General features: G+C 37.1%; 1 protein-coding gene across 9 annotated transcripts in view; it reads left to right on the plus strand.

Annotated features, from left to right (window-relative positions):
- Positions 1–25,643, plus strand: part of LOC131694076 (potassium voltage-gated channel subfamily KQT member 1) — a 1,057,856-nt gene that overhangs the window by 597,598 nt on the left and 434,615 nt on the right. Inside the window, exon 1 of one of the 9 annotated variants that reach the window (XM_058982454.1) lies at positions 5,385–5,670. The exons of the other annotated variants lie outside the window; for them this stretch is intronic. Coding sequence (XP_058838437.1) covers positions 5,486–5,670 — 185 coding nt within the window. The 5' untranslated portion in view covers positions 5,385–5,485. Of the gene's footprint in view, positions 1–5,384; positions 5,671–25,643 lie in introns of those variants that run through there. 9 annotated transcript variants of the gene reach the window in all.

The raw sequence follows: 25,643 nt of genomic DNA on the forward strand, positions 1-25,643 counted from the left end.
GCACAGGTTGTCGAAACACGCTCTCTTGCTGCTCTTAATGGCCTTGTGAAGGGCCAATTTCGTAGCTCGAAACACTTCACGGCGGTTCTCTCTTGCATACTCGGTGCGGGCTCTTTGCACCCTACGTCTAGCTCTGAGGCAGGCTGATCGTAGAGCTGCGATCTCGGCACTCCACCAGTATACCGGGCATCTGCCGTTTCTTGGCAGGGTTTTCCTCGGCATAGTGGCGTTGCACGCGCGTGATAGAACAGCTACCAGCGCATCCCCGCTTAGACTGTTGGTGTTGGCCTTCAGTCCCAGGGCCGCGGTGAGAGCTTCGCTGGCGAAGTGATTGGACTTCCACCCGCGTACCTGACAGGGATCTCCCGCCCTCGGATGCTGCACACCATAGTTGATCCTAAAGCGGATTGCTAAATGATAGCTATGGGTGTAGCCTTCGTCTACCCTCCATTCAATGCCTGGAACCAGACTCGGGCTGGCAAATGTTACGTCAATCCACGCCTCCACCCTGTTTCTACGGAATGTACTAGCGGAGCCATTGTTAGCTAGCACAGTATCGAGTTTCGCAAGCGCCTCCATTAGCGCTTGGCCCTTGCTATTTGTACAGCGGCTGCCCCACTCCACTGCCCAAGCGTTAAAGTCTCCCGCTATAACTACCGGTTTCCGGCCCACTAGGTCTGACGAGAGCCTGTCGATCATCTGGTTGAACTGTTCTATGGGCCACCTTGGTGGAGCGCAGCAGCTGCAATAGAACACACCATTGATCTTGGCAATCGCAACACCCTCGGCAGAGGAGTGTATTACCTCTTGAACCGGGAACCGTCCCGTTGTACAGATTGCCACCATTCCAGGCCCGTCCGACACCCAATTGCCGTTGCCGGCACGGATGTTGTACGGGTCTGAAAGGAGGGCGACATCTATCCTCGACTCCGCAACCGATTGCCACAGCAGCTGTTGGGCTGCTGCACAATGGTTAAGATTTAGCTGTGTAACGTTCACGGCTTCTTCTTATTTGCCTCACCGAAGGGACACGAAGGTCCGCCCATAGCATGATTAAGGGCTTGCTTCTTAGCGGTGCAGATAAGGCATTTGTGCGCCTTAGTGCAGCCCCGCTCCTTATGCCCCTTCTCGCCGCAGCGACGACATAGTTTGCTCCTTTTTTTTATTTCGATTATAGAGGTTTTAACCTTAAGGTCATTCGCCTCTTCGGGTTAGAAAAGTCTCTTATGAAAAATTTCTAAGCCTATGTGCGGGGTCGGGACTCGAACCCAAGTGCGCTGCGTACAAGGCAATCGATTTACCAACTACACTACGCCCACCCCCATGGTAGTTTGCTCCTGTCTGTGCCGTTACACTCGTAAGATTTACGGCCGGACTCAAGGCACCGATTGCACCTATCCACTGAAGGCGGCTGGGGTATGCTAATTGGGCATACCGACCAGCCGATCTTCAGTTTACCTTTCACGGTAACCTTTTTGGCATCTGCCTTCAGTAGCCTGAGGTAGGCTACTTGGGTGCCGGAGGGTCCCCCTCTCAAGCGCACAGAGGCCCGCTCGATTGTCACGTCGCATTGCTCCTTAGCGGCTGCGACGACATCGTCTGCGGCCGTGAACTCGTCCAGATGCTTGCACTGGAGGGTCATTTTCGCCCCTAACGACCTGACCTGGGCGCCTTCACCCAGGACCTCTTGGGCCAAGGCCTTATACACTGCACTCGATTGTGCGCCTCGCTTCAGCACCAGAAGCATTTCGCCCGTGTTGGTGCGTCTCACACTGCGCACGTCTTGCCCGAGGACTTTAGGACGCCGGCATATTTGTCCCTGTCGGTTTTTAACCACAAGGCCTCGCCTTCTTTGGCCTTCTTCGCGGGCCGGTACATCCGTTGTCGGTGCCGGCTTCTTCTTGGTAACCAGCGTCCAGGGGTTTGCGCCCCCCTGCCCCGGTTGCGCCGAGTTGCTGGTACCTTCACTCTGCCCAGCGGGGTCATTCTCGCCCCCGTTTACCTCGACCAAACGGCGTTTGGCCTTGACGGTTGCACGCTGTGTGGTATTGGTTTTTGCACCCTCGCCTGGTGACTTCCGTTCGACGCCGTCTTGCGCTTGCCCTTGCCTTTGCCCTTCGAGGGGAATTCAGCCGCCGCTTCTAGCTCCATAGAAGGGGAAGGCCCCTGTCTGGGTACCTATGTCGGCCTTCTCTCTTCCCTCCCTCTTGGAGGCCACTGTCTGGGTTCCTCTGTCGGACTTCTCCCGACATTCCGCCCTCTTGGCGTACGCCTGCTGTTCCTGTCTTGCGACACGAACAGCCTTCCGGAGCATCAGCAGGCTCTGTTTCAGCTCCTTGTTGATATTTTGTTTCGCGCTAGTGAACTCGATTATTGCATCGAGCTGCTCCACCACTTTGCGCATCGCGGATAGTGGCCCGTCCAGCGCATTGGTAGGGCTATTTCCTACCACTGCTGGGGGTCACTGGTGCTGTCGGATGCAGCACTCGTCGCTCCACTACTCTCCCCACTAGGGAAGACCTCGTCAAACCACCTCTAGCTAAGGGGTTCGGCACCTCCGTTTGTTGGGTTTGAATTATCAAAATGAACAACAACAATGGCTTGTTTCGAGTATTTTTAAAGTAATTTTACATTTTTTTAAACAACTTATTTCAAATGGTGATTGGTTGTTAATGTGGAAACGGTTGAATGTACGCCAATAGTGTTTGCGGACTACTCATGAACATTAGCCAGGTTTGTCATTTGCTGCTTTGATTTTCGTGATTAATCTTCCTATATGTGAGATTTTTCAGCTAAACTTTCTAACTGTAAAAGAAGTGAGCTAACATCTTTGGGCAGGTTACGAAGATTGCTTTCACACACATCTTTGCTGAATACAGGAAGTGCAGTGCTTTACAAGTTATCGCTCGTTATATTTTGCTGACCCCCAAAAATATTCTTTTTAAATATCTTTTTAATTAACTATCCTACGGGTTTCATATATTCTACGAAATTATTTCAATCGTCAAAAGACACAATTTTTATTACGGCATATTTTTTTCTTATTTCGAGTATAGTAAAAAATAGTTTTTTCAAAACGTCTGTAAATCTACTGGAGACAAAAAAGGCTAGTGAACTCTATAGAATTTTATAGAGTTGATGTAGCATTTCTGATTGCAATTAGAGCTGGCTGTCCTTTTTCCCGTTGAAAAGTTATAACTTTTAAAACTTTCAATAATTTTACCAAAATTATCCAATATCTTCTAAGTCGCAAGAGATAGACCGATGATATCTTCTAGAAAGATCTGGAAGTATCTGATATATATTTTGATAAGAAGAACAACTTTCTGGAACACGCTGAAGCTGTGTTTCCGATATTTAAGAAATTATGTTGGAATAAAGTTTTTAAGGGGTCATTCACAAACGACGATCAATAGCTGTGAGAGTACTCTAAATAGAGATTTTTGTCTTTAGTGAAGATGTTCGTAAAACAAGCTTTTCAACATTTCAGAAGACTTTATATTGTTTTTCACACTTCGAAAAATAGTGCACCAAATATCTTATTTGAAGAATGATTAATCACTTTAACTATATAATTTAAATGAAGGTCTTGGAACATTATTAAACATACTAGAAGATATAATTGTTGTACGCTTTTTACCGTTTTTGCGTGAATAATCTTTCGCCTGTTTTGGCGAAAAAACTCATTGTGCAGTGCTCTTATTTTATGGACTCGCTTTGTACTTCCACTTAGTCCCAGTCTATACCAGCCGACATGGCTTGAATTAGTCATATGAACATAAAAGTTTATCAGATCCCTGCTTCGATGTCAGGCTCATAATGGATGTTATATTAATTAACCGTTAAATATACTAGCTCTGTGCTATATTTCTCCAAGGACAAAATTATGGGTATAAAGCAATTTTTCTCTGCTGATGCGAATATTGGGTAAAACTACATCTGCGCGTGAAGGGTACAAGGGGAAAACAAACTAAATTAGTTATGGAAATAACGTTTCGACTATGTCTCATCAGAATCTGACACTAACTTAGTGACAGGACTTGGCTAGCGTCGGATTGACGAATCTTGCGGAACATCACGCTTGACTAGGTGTTTGCTCAGGAACACAAATCGTGTTTCCATCTTTGAAGCTAGCGTTAATCCGGCGCTAGTTTAGTTTTTTCACTAAGTGATTGTCGGATTCTGATGAGACGAAGTCGAAACGCAAACTCCATAACTAATTTGTTTATAGGTTTTGTGCGCTTCACACACACCTATGGTTTTAACCAATTTTCCCCATAATGGAAAACATTGTTTTCTACCATAACATTTTTACTTAGGAAAAAATATAGTATAGTTTCAATTAATTTGTATATCTCATATGCGCCTTCTCAATATTACTTAGTATTAGCTCCAAAAATCTATCATTCTGTGATTTTCCTCAAAAATCTGTAGTCTGTACCATACAGAATCTGTATGGATAAAATTCAAAAATATAGTACGTTTGTAAATAAACCTTTACTTGTGGTAACCTTCAAAAATTAACGCCTTGCCCCGCCAACAACGGACCGTACCTAATGAGCCAACATCTGACATATCCTATCAGAGTCACAAACAGCTATTTTTATGATTACTTCTGAAGTGCGAACTATACGGAATCTTTCTCAGGCTGGGAGAAAAACTTGTTCTTAGTTGACACATAAATATTTCATTTATAATGGTGATCAATTTCGTAACCTGAACACGCGTAATTATAAACATAGCGACATCTGATAGCCAAACTCGTTAGTAACTACCACACAATCAAACTCTCCCTCTCTCATCCTTTGTTCCATTCTATCAACATCTCACTATGTACGGACGATAAACGATCGTTGTGTAACTTCCGGCAGCAATCCACAGGCAATAATACTATACCCATCTGCACCTTTGTGAGACCGAAACACAAATGACGCTCGACAAAGCTCCACCCCTCCCAAGGGGTGGTGGTAACAGTACTAGTGGCAAATCCTTAGGCAACAGCAGAAACGCTAACATCATCGGCTCGGTTCGAAATGACAACAATAGAAACAAACTTCCGCCGGAGCAGACTCAGTCCTACAGCACCGACAAAAACAATTGCAATAATAAACCTAATCAAAACAATAATTACAACCGCGGAGGCGGCGACGTTGGTCGGATCGGGATCGGTGGACGCAAAATGTTACATCGGCGCCGGGCGGCGTCCATGGTTGCTGCGGTTCCGCAAATTAAAATCGTTATTGATGATGGTGATGATGATCAGAAACGATTAAACGCGGGATGTGGTCAGCAGAGTGCGGTTGAAAGTGAACGTCGAAACGCTGTGGTTTCTTCGCCAAGCCTGCTAACGCCAAGCAGTCCTCCGGCGAGTTTTTGGGGCTTTGGCTTCGGCAACGGGGATAACCCGGCGAGTGACCCACTGCCGATAGCCGGAGGCGAAAGTAAGGCCGAAGCAAGTAATGGAGTGGATTATGAACTCGATGAAATGTTGGCCAATGTGAACGTTGACGATAAGGCCGACGATAGTGAACCGGGTGAAGATCATCATCAATATCGCCATCACTATTACCACCACCACCACCGGCATATGCTGCACTACGGGCTGGTGGACGACGACGAGGATGACGATGACGACGATGATGATGATGATGACGATTATGGTCGCCGCAGGTTTGAGGCTGGTTGTGATAATGTGATGCTTTTAGAGCCCATCGATGTTTCTAGCTTGAGCGGTGTGATAATATTTAGTTTTTTTTTTTTGTTGAATTTTGTGTGGTGAGCATGTTCATATACTAACAAGCGTAGCGTTCAATTAAGATATTTTATTGTATTGTGCAATTCGAAAAAAATGTTTTTTTTTCAGGTATACATTTCAAACTAGTTCAGGTAATATTAAATGACAAAAAAATTATTATTTTGTGTGCATAATAACATGCATATTAAGAAAAGATATCAATTCCCGCTTGTAACTAAGTAAGCAAACAACAAACTCAAAATGAAACACCGTCATAAAAACCACTTGACCATGGTTCCATCCAACAACACAACAAGTAAACCCGCATTCAAAAGCATGGGGAAAATAATGGCGCCCCACTGAAACCGTTGCAAAGCTCGCAATACATGTAGACAGACCAATCTGGGATACTCGTAAAGTTATGAGCAAGTTAGAAACCAACTAGCACTTTCGGTTAACCGCACAATAAACGTACCATAGGTGCCCATTCCATAGCAAGCGGCTGTTCGCTAGGAAACCTGTATCCGAAACGTTGATTTGGCTCTATACAGTTAGTAATTGATTGACCGTTAAATTGTGTTCACTTCACATGCATACATTTTGCAAGAAATCACAGGATTCACGAACCTTAACGCGGTCTCACACTTGTGTTGAAATTTAGCGTAATGAAAACTGCGACACAGGTAAAATGACCCAACGAAGGGTTACATAATTGCTCATAACCACAAATTTTAATGGCAATCCTGATGCTTTATCGCACCTAATAAACCCAAAGCCTACTTATTTCGTCGTAACAAGGCATGAAACCACACGGCTTACATTTTAAGTTTGCTTTGGCCGAGTTTAATGTGTTTATAGAATGGCATTTTTATCATCACTGCCAGGGTGAGAACGAGTTCGTCGAACTTCACACGACAGCACTAACTACCAGGTCATTTATTTTCAACTTGACTCACCTTAATCAAGTTCACCGCCTCTTGCTCTAGCGGCAGCCTGATGGTGACATTCCCAGCTACTTCACATAAAACAGGCGGTAAGATTAGTTTAATGGATATTTCAACGAGAGGAGTGCGACTTCGCACCGATTACACTAGTTTACACCATTTCTGAACTAAATAAGCTAATGGTTATTTTCAATGTAAAATCGTGTGCTGAATCCGAAAATGAGGTCCAAAAAATTTACAGTAGAACAGTTTTCGAGTTACAGTGAAAAAATGAATTTTACCTATAAAATTAAAAGTACGTTTAGTAAAATCCAAATATATTCGGTTGTAGCGTATCAAAATGAAATATTATTATGTTGAATTAAAGGTAATTGAATGCACTTTAGATCGTTGGAACAAGTTGATTTAGTGCGATAACTGGTTCTGATGTTATTTACGAATCAACTGAACTTTTTCTTAATTTTTCATCATGAGCATGTGGTCAATATTTTTGGCAAGATAAAGCAATCCTAAAAATTATATTTTTATGGGAAATTAAAGCCTGCTAAAAACCAATGAAAATAAGCACTTGTTAGTTTGAATCTGATGAAAATTGCGAAAGTTATTCAATTTTTTTGTAAAATGGCAATTTTTGTGTTTCTCAGGATCAACTTATTGAACCGTCTCGATTCCAATTTTTTTTTAAGGGCTTGTTTAATAATATATGTGGAACTCTCCGTCAGAATTCTGTTAAACAAGTAAATGGAAGAGTTTTGAAAGAATTTAATGTATGGTAATACTCGAACACGTTTATCTAAATGATTAAAGACTTCTGATAACAATAATTTCAGGCTCAGTGGAGTAATGTCATAAAAAATTGCCATTAATAATACGCATAATATTTGCACGTGTCATACAGAATCGTATAGGTAGAAAAACGTTAACAACTGAATGCTCCACAATGCCTTGATACACACATCGGAAGCTTTTCACGGTGCAAAATGCTAAATTCGGGCACTAGCTTAACGAAAGATGACTTATCCACCTATTTCGTCACGTTTTGTTATAACAATTTATTTTACGTTATTAAAACGTCTAGAAGTTTATAATTTGAAATCATATTGGATTAACATTGGCTACTACGATGTACCGATTTTACTGTAGTGGTTACTTGACGTATGTAGTATCACATATTTCTACGGATTCGTATAATTTGTATTAACATTGTACAAAACCCAGTTGAGTAGCCAGCAGCTTTCAAAATATTATAACGTGAGCGGGTTTAGTTTACAACGAATTTTGTATCATAAGAGTGTTATTTTATGTAATACACTTGTAAATATTACAAGCAGTATTGCATACCAATCATTCGATGACTTATAATTTCGTTGATCCTGAAATTATTGTTATCAGAAGTCTTTAATCATTTGGATAAACGAGTTTCCCACATTAAATTCTTTCAAAATTCCTCCATTTCCTTGTTTAACAGAATTCTGATTGAGAGTCCCTTATATATTATTAAACAAGCCCCAGAAAAAATTGGAATCTAGACGGAAACACAAAAATTGCCATTTCACAAAAAATTGAATAACTTTCGCAATTTTCATCGGATTCAAACTAACAAGTGCTTATTTTCATTGGTTATTATCAGATTGTAATTTCCCATAAAAATATAATTTTTAGGATTGCTTTATTGCGAATTTTACCCCCGAATAGACTCAGTAAAATAATTTTGTCACACGAAAATATTCTCACACCGCATCTACCACAGTTTGGTTGTTGCGGTGGCTAACAAAAACAACATTTAACGCCCTCTCTAGGATTGTGCATAAGATATTCGGTTCGTTTATTTGCTGTTTCCCGTACAGTTTAACGTGAGAATATTTATTTTGCTGCTTTAAAAATGTGCACGAAAGTCTATCTACAGACGAAACGTGCAATATCTTGCCGAAAATATTGATCACACGTTCATTTTTCTTCAAAAAATGACGAAAAATTTAAAAAAAGTTCAATGGATTCGTAAATGACGTCAGAACCACTAGTCGCTTTAAAACAAAATGTTCTAACGATCGAAAGTGCATTCAATTACCTTTAATTCAACATAATAATATTTTATTACGATGTACTATAACCGAAGATATTTGGATTTTACTGAACGTACTTTTAATTTTAAAGGTGAAATTCATTTTTTCACTGTAACTCGAAAACTGTTCTACTGTAAATTTTTTGAACTTCATTTTCAGATTCAGCACGCAATTTTACATCAGAAAAGGTGTTCGAATATTGAAGTTCAGATTTTTATTTTTATTTTGTAAACTAGTGTTATAAATGCAACGGAATGCCACATTGAAAGTTTTTCGTTTAGCAAACTTTTGTATATGTATTTGTTTTTGTCATGTACACGCCAACAAGCAATTCAAAGCCCCAATGATGTCTTAATGCTAAACTAATTGCTAACAGTCAGATCGTTAACAAATTTGGTAAAATTAATATCAATACAGTGAAAAAAAACAATGAAGGGAATCAGCCGAAATTAGCGGGTCCGTTGAAGGTTCTGTAAAATCGTAGACGTAGAGTTGGGCGAGACACATTAAAGTCGAAAGCTGATGCGACTCGGTTGAAGATTCTTTGTAGCCCAGGGGTGGCATTCAGCATCTCGATTCGAGTGACTCGATTCGAAACGTTTTGAAGTCGTTTCGACTAAATGGCGGCATTACGTATCGCATTCGACCAAGCGTTCGAGCTTGTTAGATTGCGGTACTAGATTTCGACTGCCTGTTTGAGCGCAAACTGTCAAATAAGAGTATACACTGAGAGAAAATATTTTTAATTCTGCTGCAAATAAGTTTCATAAAACCAACTTTGGTAAAATATAATAATTATTTTAATTTATTTAGTATTTAGTTGACTGTTATAGAAATATATATGGATAAGTTTCGCAAATATAACAATTTTTTCTAGTGCACAATAGGGGTGAGCACTTTGAAATAAAATCGATGTTGTCAAACATCGTTCCAAAAAATCCGATGTAATATAGACATACGATTTTTTTCCCTTTATGTACGAAAAATAAATTTACCCTATCCAAAAATATTTATACTATATAAAACAATTGATATAAAAACAAATCATTTCGTTTCATTCATGAAAAATAGTTTGAACATCGATGATAGCTTTTATACACCGTACGGGCCAATCAACGTCAGATTTACAAATAAAATTTTTGTTCATTCCAAATTTTTTTCTTGCACTCCTTAGCTAGAAGTATTTGACAGGTATTTTTGTTATGGCTGAATATAAGATTTACTTCAAGATATGAGCTTTCAACTGTTGAAGTTACAAAAATTAAACATTTTTCAATCGCTGGTAGCTCGGAAAGTATTTGATGTATGGAAAAGATATTAAATTTAAAAAGTTGCATTTTCGCATGAGCTTGCCGGAAAAATTGAGAATTTTTTAATAGTTGGTTCAATTTTTTTGCTTATTTTTTCTATAAATATTAAAAATCTTGTTAAAAATATTGTGTAAAATTTTTGCAGTGGATCTCAAAATGTTTTGCGAGATAAAACAATTATAACATTAAAAAGGGCAATTTTACATTAAATGCTATGTTATGGGCCAGCTTTAATTGAAATATCTCGTAATGTAATAAGGTTGTCAATAGAACTATAAATGTTTTCATAGAATAAAAAACTTATTAGTCCAAGCTTGTTTTTTCAATATGTTTCTAACATTTGCAGAATTCATAACATAAATAACAAAAAAACTATATAAGATTTTTATTGGTGAGCTCATTCGAAAACGCACTTTTCATTATTGACAATTTTTTTCCGGACAACAAAGAGTTTCTGAGTTATCAGTGTTTGAAAAATGGTCCAATTCATAAAATTCAAAAACTCATAATTTAAAAAAAAAATCAATGTCAATTTTTTGTGCTAAGAATGCAAGAAATTTTTTTGGTAGGATTTTTAAATTGCAGTTGTAAAGTTGACGTGGAATAACTCGTACAATAAATATGTAAAACTACTCAACTTTTCGTTCATCAAGAAGCCATTTTTTTCAGTTCGTGAATTAAACGAAACGAATTATTTACAATGCACGAAAAAGATTTTTTTAAGTGTAAACAAAATTGCAGTTTGTTCTGTTTTTTCCCTATAAGCGTTAAAATCACATAATTAAAATAGTGATAGGGATAATAAATAAACTGACCCAAACATGTTCATAATTTTTTCACGTCACTCACCCTCACCAGCTTTTTCAATGCTTGGGCATTATTTTAGTTTGATATAACTGCATTCTTGAACTTCTTACCGCAAAATATTAATATATCTCACTGTTTAAGTTGAAGTACCGAAAAATCGTAATGCCTACCCGCATATTTCAAAACCATTCGTCATATAGTCCAAACAATAAACCTACATTATGGGATATAGTAACCATTAGAGCTGATACTCGTCGCTGGTATAAAAGGTGGCATCTGATACCGATAGGAACTTTGCGCAATGGACGGTGAGTTGGAATCGAAGAACATTTCGGTGCTAGAAGGTTTCGAAATAGATAAATACTTGCCGCAGTATGAAGCTTAGAAGACCCTTTTTCGCACACAGGACCGGGACGACTAGTGAACGCCGGCTGCAGTAGCTGGACTGTGGCGGGGGGATCGAGGGCTTCCATAGTACAAGCGGCGGTGCATCCCGGATTCCGATGTAACCTATTGACGAAGGCTATCCTGTCCTCTGCTGGTCGAAGTTAAATTCGCGAACCAGCGCTCCTGTTGGCCAAGTAGACGCTTTGAGTGCCACGTCCTTCAGTTCACTCGGAAGCTCGACTCGGAAGGAAACAAAATTGAGCTTTGTTTCTTAACCAACAAGATTGCTTTGGGTGTATTGCTTAACCCATTCATGCCCATGTTGTTTGTGGACAACAACGTTTTTAATCAGCTATAACTTTTGATTAAGGCAAAATCTGCTCACAAACACAAATAAAGCTAATAAATGAGACTATTGTCTTTCATTTGAGTATTAATAGTTTCAAGGACCAGCTCTAGAACTGAAGTTATTGCAATTAGTCTGATTGTATTCCGATGGAGCAGTGCTGCCAGGAACAGTTTACGTTGACGACGGAAAATGAATATCTCCGTTATGTTGCAATATTATTGAAATTTGATAAAACTTATCAATTTAGACTGTCTTTGGCTACATTTTCCACGCAATTGGACTATTGTAAATATTCTAGGAGAATTGTATTGAGCCTTGGAAGGTAAAAATTGAGCAGCTTCTAGCTCTGCGAGGGAAACACCTATCTTTATGAAAAAAAGGCTTTTCGTGTTTCTTGATCCTACCGTTTTCAAGGAAAAATAGTTTTGAAAACCTACATGCACGAGAAAAAAGTTGGGCATGAAAGGGTTAATCCCAGACATTCTTGGGTCATGGCGATGATATCATCCACAGTATGGCTCCGATCAAGGCGGCTAAGGTAGACTCAGAACTGCTCCCGCTCATCAGCAACTGTTCTGATTTCCCGCTGAACGAATGTGTTCAGTAGAAGAATACCCTTAGAAATGTATAGTGTTCTCATTAAGGTTGCACAGAGAAAGCGCAAAATTCGCAAACGAAAAAAGCAGTTTTTTTCCACACCGTATGTCAGATCTTCATAAAAATCAATCAGCAGTACTGTAACAACATTCTACATACGCTGATTGATTTTTATGAAGATCTGACATACGGTGTGGAAAAAAACTGCTTTTTTCGTTTGCGAATTTTGCGCTTTCTCTGTGCAACCTTAATTGATTGATGAGGCGATTTATCAAGAATTTATTTTTAATGTTAACCGATTTTCCATACAAATTTCCATATAAACATTGAAATTTTTGGAGGGTCCGTACACCCTAAACAAAAGTCCGTTGCAATAATTGCAAGCTACAATCACCTGCAAACAATTTTACTATCGCTTGCAAATTTGCGGCTGAAGCCGCTTGCAATTTTTGCAAGCATATATCAAGCGTACTTATTCAAAAGGTGACATTGAGCTCGAACTGAGAAAAGCTAGGCTGAAGTTTCAGAGACCTAAAACAAATCCCTATTTGAGAACTGATATGTGTTTTGATGGAACAATAATGCCAATATAGTCTAAGGACTATGCTCTTTAGGTAAATAATACTAAAAACATGAAATGTTTAGTGCTAATATAGTTTTTAGGCGCTTTAGAATGATGCGTTCTTTTGGAAATTATAGGACCTTTCACAAGGTCTTTTATTCGGGCCCAAGAATCATACGATGCTGCTCATAAGGATTTTTTTCAGCAAAGGTAGCTCTTACGACGAATATTGAATTTCTTCAAAGTTTTCGACAAATGATTTCGGGAATACAAATATTCTTCATTACTATGGTAAATAGTTGCACTGGATTTAAAAAAAGTCTTGCAGAAAAAATTGCGGGAAACTTTAGTTTATATTAACAAACCATTGGCTGAAAGTAGTTAAAATCAACGAATGGCATGTTACTTTAGAAAAACTAAGCTTTCCAATTATCATTTTATTTATTATACTTTCTAAATTCATCTTCGAAAATAAGTCGCATGAAAAGAAGAAAATAATTTCTTTTATTTTGAAGCTTAGGACGTTTTTACTAGGTACCTATGTGCAGTGAGGAAAACATAGAATAAAATGAATCTTGCGTCGTTTTTGCATTTGCATTTTGATTTTGAAATATTTCACGCATATGTCCTTTCAATTTAAAAGGTCCCAAGTGCAAAATTTCAAAATATGATCATGAAAACTTTGCTTGTTACTTTGATAAATACTGGGTATAATGAGTCCTGGTTTTCGGTATTCGTTAGCTATGTTGTAATCACATGCTGTGCTGCAAATAACTCAGTTTGTTTACATTTGTCACTAAGGACCATTTGAATCAGCACTCTTGATATAATCACTTCATCTCTTGCTATAAGTACATACGTTTCTTCGACGCACTGTCAAAGTATTACCACCACATTCACGTGCCTGTGCTGGTTGGTATAGCAACGCATGGCGAGTTTTTATTTTCCGTCTACTTTTTATTCATTCCTCACCCACATCATGAGACGCAGTTTTGTAGCTTATTAACTACACACGAGACAGCATCAAATTGCGGATGTGGTGATTGTACGAGTTTTAAGATTGGCCAGAGAATGAGCAAAAATCGAAAACGAAAAATGCAGTTTTTTCCACACTGTGTGTTAGATCTTCATAAAAATCAATCAGCTTATGTAGAATGTTGCTTTTTTTGTTTTCGATTTTTCCTTTTCTTTGTTCAACCTTAACGCTCTGTCCGCATGTGCAAAAATAGAACAGTGCCTATAGTCGGTGCTACAATTCGCCAGGACGTAAGTTCAAATGTGGATGCCTTTATACTTTTTTTTATTAATCGTGAAATCATCCAAGTGTTTATATAAGACCTTTATCCAACCATAACGTTGGATATGTGGATATGGTTGGATGGATAAAGTATTGGTTAGAGATCTGTTCGTGCAGGGCTCGTTTGTCAATGCCAGCAGTCTTTTTTTCTAACACATATTGGTCGCCAATACACATACATCACTCATACATAGGCAAAACTCGTTTTTTTCTGTTTCTTGCATTCCATGCAAGGAAGCTTCTTGCAATTTTTGCACATTACCAGAATGCTTACAATTTTCGCTCGTATTTATTGCATTAATGCAAGTGAATCTTACCGGATACGTTTTGCGTGTAGACACAACCGATCGGTACCAAAATTTGCACAATTACTAAGAGCCTTAAAAGGAATCAGTGTCTACTGCACATGCAGCTTCTATAAACGTTCTATAAGCCCCAAGTTCTAGATTCTGACAAAGTGATTCCTTGTAGTGATTGCAGATATTTCGCCCAATCGAGCTTAACAGTTGATGGTAGCCTCTCAACAAGCACCTAGAGAAGTGCTACATTGCACAGATGATTGCCATGATCGTTGCACACATGTTCTGGACTGCGACACAGAAATCGATCATAATTTCATCTTTGGCGTAAGCATATCCCGAATTTTGCACAGTAGCGTGTGCACGATCACCTTTAGATGACCGAATAGCGTTCGTAACGTATGAATAACTCCTGCAAGTCCAGCTAACTATAACAGGCTCTTTGCCATCTCGAGAGCCTTCTCCTTTACCCCTGAAGTCTGAGCAGATATACTACGCAACTGAATCCTCACACTTTGGTAGTGCTTTCATATGTGACGATAAACAGAGGGGTTGCTGGTGAAGATGGGCAGTAGGGTGTCCCAAAATGACATCATGTTAAAAAAGTCATCGGGCTCACTTCTTTAATGAAAGGTTAGGGTATCAGGACCACTTTCTTCTTCGGAGTGAATTTGCTAAAACGCTCCTTACTGGTGGCGAATTTTGATTTTTTGAAAAATGGGCCGATTTTGGGTAAAATTTCAAATTCTGCCTGTTGAAGTGCTCCTGAACTGTCTTAGATTTTTTCAGGATTTTTTTATTTTTCTGGAGAGTCAAATGGAGAAGTTTAGTTAGTTAGTTTGTACAAATTGTTGATTATAAGCAGGAGCAGATCCAGAAAAATTTTTCGGGGTGGGGGGGGGGGTCCGAAATTTTACTTTTCAAATGTTCATTGTACGATACGTAATATGTAATACCCTCATTTAATTAAAATCAGTTTTGGTGGCCGAATCTGGTTTGGAATGATTTGGAATTTAAAACGAATTTAAAATAGAAACTTTTTTAAAATTTCTTAAGAAGTTAGAACTGATTACTAGAGTGGTAGAGCTATTAAAACTTGGTAAAAACTGTAATTTTTGGTGTTTTTTGGTAATTTTTCTTCAAAACTACAGGAATACAGGAAACACTTCAAATAGTTGAACCGAATATAGGGGCGTATTTATACTGAAGAAAGTGTATAGCGACGGCTAATGGGGTATGAGTTATTTAATTTTTTGTTAGATGACCTTTTGACATTTTATGCTATTCATCAAAAATAACACTGTTCTAGAAAATTAAACAATTTCAGTGTGCTAAGTCCGCATTTTGTTTTTCGGAAAATAGGAGGAAAATGATCAAAAATGGCGTTTTCCGTTTGTCTCTAGTACACCAGAATCGGTTTTTATGAGCATTTGACGATTTTTTGAAAATTATTTGGTATGTTGAAAACCACCTAGCGGGGTTGAAAATTAAACAAATACATTGAGTTAGCGGCAAGTTATGGCGTATAATTGAATGCCGAATTTATTGGTGTATTCAGATTTTTTATATAAAGTCTTATTTCCATGTTAGGTACCATAGAGTGAAGAAAAATGCAGAAGAATGAGGTGAATGTTAAAAAACTAATCTTTTCGGTTTAGAAATTCAGAAATAGCCAATTTTGGCTTTGTATTTTCGACAAAGTTTTACAACAGACTACAGTGCATCTTCTAATACAATAATTTTGGCGAATAAGAAGTAATTATGGAGAATTAACTCTTCATAAATTAATTTGAGACTAGGCATCATTAGCAAAGTTATTATTATTTTTATAATTGATGGTACAAAAAAAATCTTCAAACTCTCATCAAACCCGATCCTGACGTACTAAAGACAAACGGAAACGCCATTTTTCATCATTTTCCCTTTATTTTACGAAAAACAATGAAGCACATTTGCAATGTTTTATTTTTTGGAACACTATTATTTTTGACGAATTGCTAAAAATGTCGAAGATTATATAACAAAATCTTGACTAACTCATACCCCGTTTGCCAATAATTACAATTTTACCAAGTTTTAATGGCTCTGTCACTCTTATAATCAACAATTTGTGCGAACTAACTAACTAAACTTCTCCATTTGGATCTCCAGAAAAATAAAAAATGCTGAAAAAATCTAGGACAGTTCAGGAGCACTTCAACAGGCATGAGTTTGAAATTTTACCCGAAATTGGTCCATTTTTCAAAAAATTAATATTCGCCTCCAGTAGGGAGCGTTTTAGCGAATTCACTCCGAAGAAGAAAGTGGTCCTGCTACCCTAACCTTTCGTTTAAGAAGTGAGCCCGATGACTTTTTTAACATGATGTCATTTTGGGACACCCTAATGGGCAGCTTCTTTTCCGTCGCATGCGTCGCTACCGCTACCTCGCTACTTCTACTGAACTCGACAAAAAGTGCTTCTGATGGGCCGTCAAAATTGTGATGCTGCTCGAATGGATCTGCACAGCAGAGGTGGGTAAGAAAACCAACCGGTACGTACATTCACTGGTATGGTTCCCAAAATCTCAACACGTGTAAACGAGCGATGCACATCGTATTTGGTTTGGATTTCGTTCACACGGTAAACGAAAAAAAAACCTCCGCCGAGTCTTAGTTTCTAAAACCAAACCTAACCACTCAGCACCGTTTACATGTGTATACGAATTTCAACTTGTGTTGATGTATTCTCAGCAGCGATTTCGGTTTGGCTTTAGAAAACCGAGCTTGGTTTTTTCTGTACACGGTGCTTCGGTTGAAAGAAAAAGCAGTAAATTCGTCTGCAGTGCTGCCGAATAGACAACTGAATTGAGTTCAATTTAGTTGTTGAGAGTCAATGCGGTAATATCGAAATGGCTGGTTCTGAGCATTTGTTAAAAGTCCAACAATTGATGTTTGTTTCAATGCTGAACCATGAAATGTAGATATGTTTGATTTGGCAAAGTTGTCTAGAGCATACAAATTGATGTTAATGTCAAAATGTTTAAATTGAATTTAAAAAAACAATGAAATCAGCGATATCAATAAAATAACAAAACAATATAATCAATTAAATCAATGAAATCAATAAAATTAATGAAATCAATTAAACATTACTTGAATCACTTGAAACTTCACATTAACACTCAATGCATTCAAAGTGGCCTATAATCCACGTCTGGTTGCGCTGGATAGGCGATTCTCGAATAATCTTGAGCACACACTCGCATTTTGTATACATATATCCTTATTATTGCTGCTACGGCGCATCGTATTGATACATCTATCCTTGCACAGAGGCAATTGCGTGTATGTGTGTTATTCATATATGGTAAGCAACTTAGACGCAAGTGGAGGGAAACTCGTGATTAGGTCCTTATTTACTGATTGCTGGTAATACGTATTTCTGTTATTTTTGCTATTACTGTACATCGTTTTGAAACATCTAGAAGGTTTAGTCGCGAACATTCGAGTTTAACCCTTTCATGCCCAACTTTTTTCTAGTGCAGGTAGGAATTCAAAACTATTTTTCCTTGAAAACGGTGGTGTCAAGAAACACGAAAAACCTTTTTTCATAAAGATATGTGCCTTCCTCGCAGTGCTAGAAGCTGCTCACTTTTTACCTTCCAATGCTCAAAACAATTCTCCAAGAATATATACAACAGTCCACTTGCGTGGGAAACGTAGCCATAGACAGTCTAAATTGATGAGTTTTATCAGTTTTTGATAATATTGCAACATAACGAAGATATCTGAAAAAATCATTTTCCGTCATCAGTACAAACTGTCCCTGGCAGCACTGCTCCATCGGAATCCAATCAGATGCAATTCAATAACATCAGTTCTAGAGCTGATCCTTGTAACTGTTAATATTCAAATGAAAGGCAATAGTCACATTCATTAGCCTTACTTGTTTTTGTGAGCAAACCTTTGCTCAATCAAAAGTTATAGCTGTTTAAAAATATTGTTGTTTCTCAAACAACATGGGCATGAATGGGTTAAAGAAAACTACCACTACCAACTTCAATTACTAAAAAACTTAATTCATTGAGAACAGCAACCAACTAACGAATAGCAAAAACACTTTCATTTTATAGACCGATGTGACTAGTCGATGTGTGTATGTAAATCTACTGCAGAACAATTAAATTTTAATAAAATGTTGCGCAATAACATGAATAAAAAACATTTGTTCACATTGTGACCAATCACGAAGTTGTCTGTCTCATTACAACAAAACATGTAAAACGACCTTCAATCATTAATGTGGATATTGGTCCATACTGTAACCATGCTAGTTGTTAAATCATCATGAATAGGTCACCATTTTAAATTTCTAATTTACGACGTAATTCAAGTTTCGTTTCCTTGGAAATGCCTATTTAAATATGCATGCTTTTAAATGCTAAATCGTCGTGAAAATAACATTATATTGGGATGCAAAATGACGACGAATAACAATTTTTAATCTCTACACAACTTTTCGATCAAAAATACCCTTGTTTCATGATATTTTTCACCATTAAAACGTTATTGAATTGGAGGTGTGCGCCGCGCAACCGATTACAGGTAAAAATCGGCGGCACGCCGGCGTCACGACGATGTGCTTACCATTTTTACATGGAATCGACGGCGCGGCGTCGCCGCGGTGTGGCGCACACCTCTATATTGAATACCAGTAGTATTGAATATAGCTCGCCATTTCAGATTTTAAATGACGGCAGGCATCAATTTGCGATCTTTTGACATATTTCTTATATTTAAAATGCCCATGTCGCAGAATATCTTGAATATACCGTCATCTTAAATTTTGATCTGCTATCATAGGTATAAAAATAGCGAAGGCTATTAAATTTCCTTTTACTTTCGATTGTTGGGCAGTTTCCCATACCAAACATACCCATATTGCAAACTTCCTGATGATAAATCATTATGAAAATATCACAATATTGGGTTAAGGAACGCCATTTATGACCACGAACATAATTTATTTGAACAGAAATATGTCTGAAAACATTTTTTCAATTGCCGAAAAAATACCTTATATTATACCTAAAAGAAATTAGTTTAGAATTCTTAACACTCGGAATACCAAGGGGGTAAAAAGTTATGCGGACTACCAAGGGGGTCTAAAAAAATGGGAACGCTTACTTTGACCGGTCATATCTCAGCCGTTACATAATCGATTTTAAATCTGTCTTCACCAATAGAAAGATATGTCTTTTGTGAATACGTCAAATTAAAAAATAGAAGAATAGAGTTGTCTACCGTAAGTTACAGTAAAAAGAGTATAACAAAGCCAGTGAGAAAAAAATGGGAACGCTTCTTTGACTTGCCATATCTTAGCTGTTTGCTCACCAATTTTAATTCTTTCTTCACCATTGGATAGGTAAATCTTTTATAAAAACAGTGAACAAAGAATGATGGAAATCAAATTTGTATATCTGAAGTAATTGTAAAAACAGTAATTGAGAGTCAGTACAGACGAAATGAGTTTTTCTGTTCAAACAATCGTATCACGACCGTTTGTCAACCAATTTCAATTTTCCTTACACCAATGCAATCCTTTGAGCTTCTAGACTTGTAATATCTGCAATAAATAGTAGATTTTCAAAAATTACTATACTTTTTCGAGTTTTTAGGAGATAGGATTTTTCCAATGTACGTAGCATACGGTTGATTGAAATTCTTTGCGACTTGTTAGATTTACGGTTTGAAAATTACCTGTTTACTCAATAGTTCTACATATTATACATGGATATTATTATATCAAAATGATTGCACGAACGTGGAGAAACACATTATTGTATGTAAGTTACTAAATAATAGAGTGTGTTAGGACGATTCAGTAAATACGAAGAAGTTCAGAATTTTAAAATATTCGCATTATAACTTTAAATTTGAAGCGATGACCTATGCATTTTAATACACCAGTCGATTGTAATTGATGGCGGCTACAATTTCTGAAAAAACACATTTTTATATTTTCTCAAAAAAAAGCCAAAAGTACGTAGAAGTACAGAAATTCCATTTAGTTGGCAAACAACGTCGAGTTCAAAGTGATGGCCTATACCTTTTTATATACCAATCGATTATAATTGATTTTGGTTACAATTTCTGGAAGAACGATTTTTATATTTTCTCAAAAATAGACAAAAGTACGTAGAACTACAGTAATTTCATTTAGTTGACAAATAACTTCAAGTATTCAAAGCTATCACCTATGCAATTTATACACCAATCGATTGTAATTGATTTTGGCTACAATTTCTGAAAGAACATATTTTCTAAAAAAAATAGCCAAAACTACGTATAAGCACAGAAATTTCATTTAGTGGGTAAATCACGTCGAATTTTAAGGGATGATTTATACTTTTTTATACACCAATCGATTGTAATTAATGGTGGCTACAATTTTTGAAAGAACACATTTTTATATTTTCTCAAAAAATAGACAAAATACGTAGAAGTACGGAAATTTGATTTAGTTGGCAAGTAAGGTGACATTCAGAGTGATGACTACACTTTTATATATATACCAATCGATTGTAATTGATTTCGGCTACAATTATTGCAAGATAAACTTTTTATATTTTCTTAAAAAAACGACAAAAATACGTAGAAGCACAGAAATTTCGTTTGATTGACAAATAACTGCAAATTAAAAGGGATGACCTACACTATTTATACACCAATCTATTGTAATTGATGGCGGCTACCATTTCTGATAGAACAATTGTTTATATTTTCTCAAAAATTAGCTAAAAATACGTAGAAGTACGGAAATTTGTAGTTATGTGCCAATCAGACGAAATTTCTGTACTTCTACGTATTTTTGTCGTTTTTTTGGGAAAATATGAAAAGTTTATCTTGCAACAATTGCAGCCGAAATCAATTACAATCGATTGGTATATATATAAAAGTGTAGGCCATCACTTTGAATTTGACCTTATTTGCCAACTACATCAAATTTCCGTACTTCTATGTATTTTGTCTATTTTTTGAGAAAATATAAAAATGTGTTCTTTCAAAAATTGTAGCCGCCATCAATTACAATCGATTGGTGTATAAAAAAGTATAAATCATTCCTTAGAATTCGTCGTTATTTGCCCACTAAATGAAATTTCTGTACTTGTACGTATTTTTGGTTATTTTTTTGAGAATATATAAAAATTTGTTCTTTAAGAAATTGTAGCCAAAATCAATTACAATCGATTGGTGTATAAATGGAATAGCTTTGAATACTTGAAGCTATTTGTCAACTAAATGAAATTACTGTTGTTCTACGTACTTTTGTCTATTTTTTGAGAAAATATAAAAATTGTTCTTTCAGAAATTGTAACCAAAATCAATTATAATCGATTGGTATATAAAAAGGTATAGGCCATGGCTTTGAATTCGATGTTTTTTGCCAACTAAATGAAATTTCTGTACTTCTACGTACTTTTGGCTATTTTTTGAGAAAATATAAAAATGTGTTTTTTCAGAAATTGTAGTCGCCATCAATTACAATCGACTGGTGTATTAAAATGTATAGGTCATCGCTTCAAATTTAAAGTCATATGACGAATATTTTAAAATTCTGAACTTCTTCGTATTCACTGAATCGTCCTAACGCACTCTATTATTTAGTAACTTACATACAATAATGTGTTTCTCCACGTTCGTGCAAACATTTTGATATAATAATATCCATGTATAATATGTAGAACTATTGAGTAAACAGGTAATTTTCAAACCGTAAAACTAACAAGTCGCAAAGAATTTCAATCAACCGTATGCACAGTGGTCCCAAAGAGCAAAAAAGGGGGTTTTTTAGATTGCGTCAAAACGGTTGACTTTAGCAATATGGTGTCTTTGAGAAAGTTACTTGGAGTAGAACTCCCCTTCTTTCTGTTTTATCAGATTAATGATTAATCCCCCTAATAGTGAGTTACGAAATTTATTTTCTCCAATAATTCAGATAGACAAATACTTACTTCAGCAAAGTTGTAGAGATACTCGTTACAAACATTTTACCCGAAGACTTCAACTCTCTATCTTTTAAGGTTTTTGAGATATGGGACATTATTTGTAAAAGGCCCCTTAAAAACAGTTTTTCCATCATAAGTTTTCTTCTAGATTTTTTCCATTATATAAATGTTCTAGAACATTGTTTGGACTATTGAACTACATTACTTTGCCGAAGACGGAAACTTGCTATCGCTAGTAGGTGTGGAGATATTCACGTTTTTTGATTGAAAATAGCTCTTTTTCCAATGCCGATAACTTTTAAACGGGCAAAAACGGGCAAACCACTTTGTAAACAAATTAAAGTGCAAGAAAAGCACAACAAATGCTGGAAAAATCAGATCTCCCCAAGGCGGCCCTCTATGGAAATACTTGAGCTGAAGTTTGTCACATCCCGTCATCAAATGCAATTGATTACTCGCCGTTTGGTTGCACTTGCGCCATTGTTATGAAGTAGGCGCAAGGGAATTGTCAGTTTCCGGTGTCAGGCGTATGCATTGAGTTTTTGAACAACTGTAACTTTTGACCCAAGCAAACAGAAGTTCGGATAATACTTAAAAAGCACACTTTAAAATTCACAAAAAGTTTTTAGCGAACTTTCAAGCTGCTCAAGCTTTAATAGAACTGCTTAACCCGCTATTAGAACATAAAACGTATTTCAAAATTACTTAAAACGAGAAGCTTATGTAGTTCCTTTATATCAACTTTTGGTTGCTTGGGTATTTACTCAAGACGTGCTTACAAAAATAAGAAAGGATAATTATTACGACTTTAACCTTTTAATTCAGAACTAACAGTAGGGGATGGGTGTAGCGTAGTTGGTAAATGGATTACCTTGTACGCAGCGCACCTGGGTTCGAGTTCCGACCCCGCACATAGGGTTAGAAATTTTTCATAAGAGATTTTTCTAACCCGAAGAGGCGAATGACCTTAAGGTTAAAACATCTATAATCGAAATAAAAAAACTATCAGTAATATATGGTGATGTATTTAATGCCGGAACAGCTCTAGTATGAACAAATTTAGGCTCTAGTATTTCCATAGAGGGCCGCCTTGGGGAGATCTGATTTTTCCAGCATTTGTTGTGCTTTTCTTGCACTTTAATTTGTTTACAAAGTGGTTTGCCCGTTTTTGCCCGTTTAAAAGTTATCGGCATTGGAAAAAGAGCTATTTTCAATCAAAAAACGTGAATATCTCCACACCTACTAGCGATAGCAAGTTTCCGTCTTCGGCAAAGTAATGCAGTTCAATAGTCCAAACAATGTTCTAGAACATTTATATAATGGAAAAAATCTAGAAGAAAACTTATGATGGAAAAACTGTTTTTAAGGGGCCTTTTACAAATAATGTCCCATATCTCAAAAACCTTAAAAGATAGAGAGTTGAAGTCTTCGGGTAAAATGTTTGTAACGAGTTTCTCTACAACTTTGCTGAAGTAAGTATTTGTCTATCTGAATTATTGGAGAAAATAAATTTCGTAACTCACTATTAGGGGGATTAATCATTAATCTGATAAGACAGAAAGAAGGGGAGTTCTACTCCAAGAAACTTTCTCAAAGACACCATATTGCTAAAGTCAACCGTTTTGACGCAATCTAAAAAACCCCCTTTTTTGCTCTTTGGGACCACTGTGGTATGCCACGTACATTGTAAAAATCCTATCTCCTAAAAACTCGAAAAAGTATAGTAATTTTTGAAAATATACTATTTATTGCAGATATTACAAGTCTAGAAGCTCTAAGGATTGCATTGGTGTAAGGAAAACTGGAATTGGTTGACAAACGGTCGTGATACGATTGTTTGAACAGAAAAACTCATTTCGTCTGTACTGACTCTCAATTACTGTTTTTACAATTACTTCAGATATACAAATTTGATTTCCATCATTCTTTGTTCACTGTTTTTATAAAAGATTTACCTATCCAATGGTGAAGAAAGAATTAAAATTGGTGAGCAAACAGCTAAGATATGGCAAGTCAAAGAAGCGTTCCCATTTTTTTTCTCACTGACTTTGTTATACTCTTTTTACTGTAACTTACGGTAGACAACTCTATTCTTCTATTTTTTAATTTGACGTATTCACAAAAGACATATCTTTCTATTGGTGAAGACAGATTTAAAATCGATTATGTAACAGCTGAGATATGACCGGTCAAAGTAAGCGTTCCCATTTTTTTTACCCCCTTGGTATTCCGAGTGTTAATACAAATACTAGCAGCACTAGCATAGCCGATAAACATCAACCCGAATACACAACCGCAACACAACCGAAGTTTGGTTTCGTTATTCTCGTGTTTCCTTCCCATACTCGTGCACCGGTAAACGAAAATCAAAACCAAACCGCGGTGCTGTGTAAACGAAACTCGGTTTGGTTTTCGTGTCTCGTATAAACACAACCAGCGATAAGACCGCACACAATGTAAAGGAAACATAAACACTTGTGGAAATTTGGTTTACCGTACCGGTACTCAACCGGTATTTTCCCACCTCTGCTGTACAGGCGTTCAAACTACTGATATTCTTCTACACTTGGTCGCGGGTGCAGATTTCCATCGCTTTTCATCTTCCTTTGAGATGCTTCGTCTAGAGATTCTGCTTTTCCGTTATCTCCTGAAGACGCCTTTCCATTCGCTCGATCACCTTACACATGTCCGTTACAGTGCGGTTCTTATTGCTTGGGATAGTAAACTGCGCTCATCTCAAATTTGCAGCTCCATCTTTACCAAGCGACATTGAAACAGGTGCTGCAAATCATTTACTGCATTCTTCAACTTGCGATTCTTCTCCTTTAGTATGTGTTCATGTGTTTCCGGAGCTCCATTACTACTTTCTTTTGCTGTTCTTTGATGTCTTGCATTGATTGGTTTGTCCCTCCTGACACTGGAACCATCAAAGGGGTCGAAGTAACATGAGCTGTTCTCTTCATTGCGTCAAGAAAAAAATCCAAAATATGCCTATTTTTTCGTGCTGTACGTGCTCCTTAAACAAATACAATTCGACAAAAACAAATTCCTTGCTTTTGTAACATGAAAAAAATTTAAAATTTTTCTTCGATTTGAAATAACTCCCAAATGAGAAATTTGGTTCAATTATTCCAATTTCATCTATCGACTCCGGATAACAACTTTTACCAGTTCAATATCATCATTATGTCACGTACCAACTTCGAAGTAATTAAGTCCTAAGCGTTGGACCATCTCTCCAGACGATTGTTAGGTACCAGCCATTAGAGAAATAATTCCCATCGAGAAATGAACGATACTACCCGT

The sequence above is a fragment of the Topomyia yanbarensis genome, chromosome 3 (assembly GCF_030247195.1).
Source record: "Topomyia yanbarensis strain Yona2022 chromosome 3, ASM3024719v1, whole genome shotgun sequence".
Taxonomy (NCBI): Eukaryota; Metazoa; Arthropoda; class Insecta; order Diptera; family Culicidae; genus Topomyia; species Topomyia yanbarensis.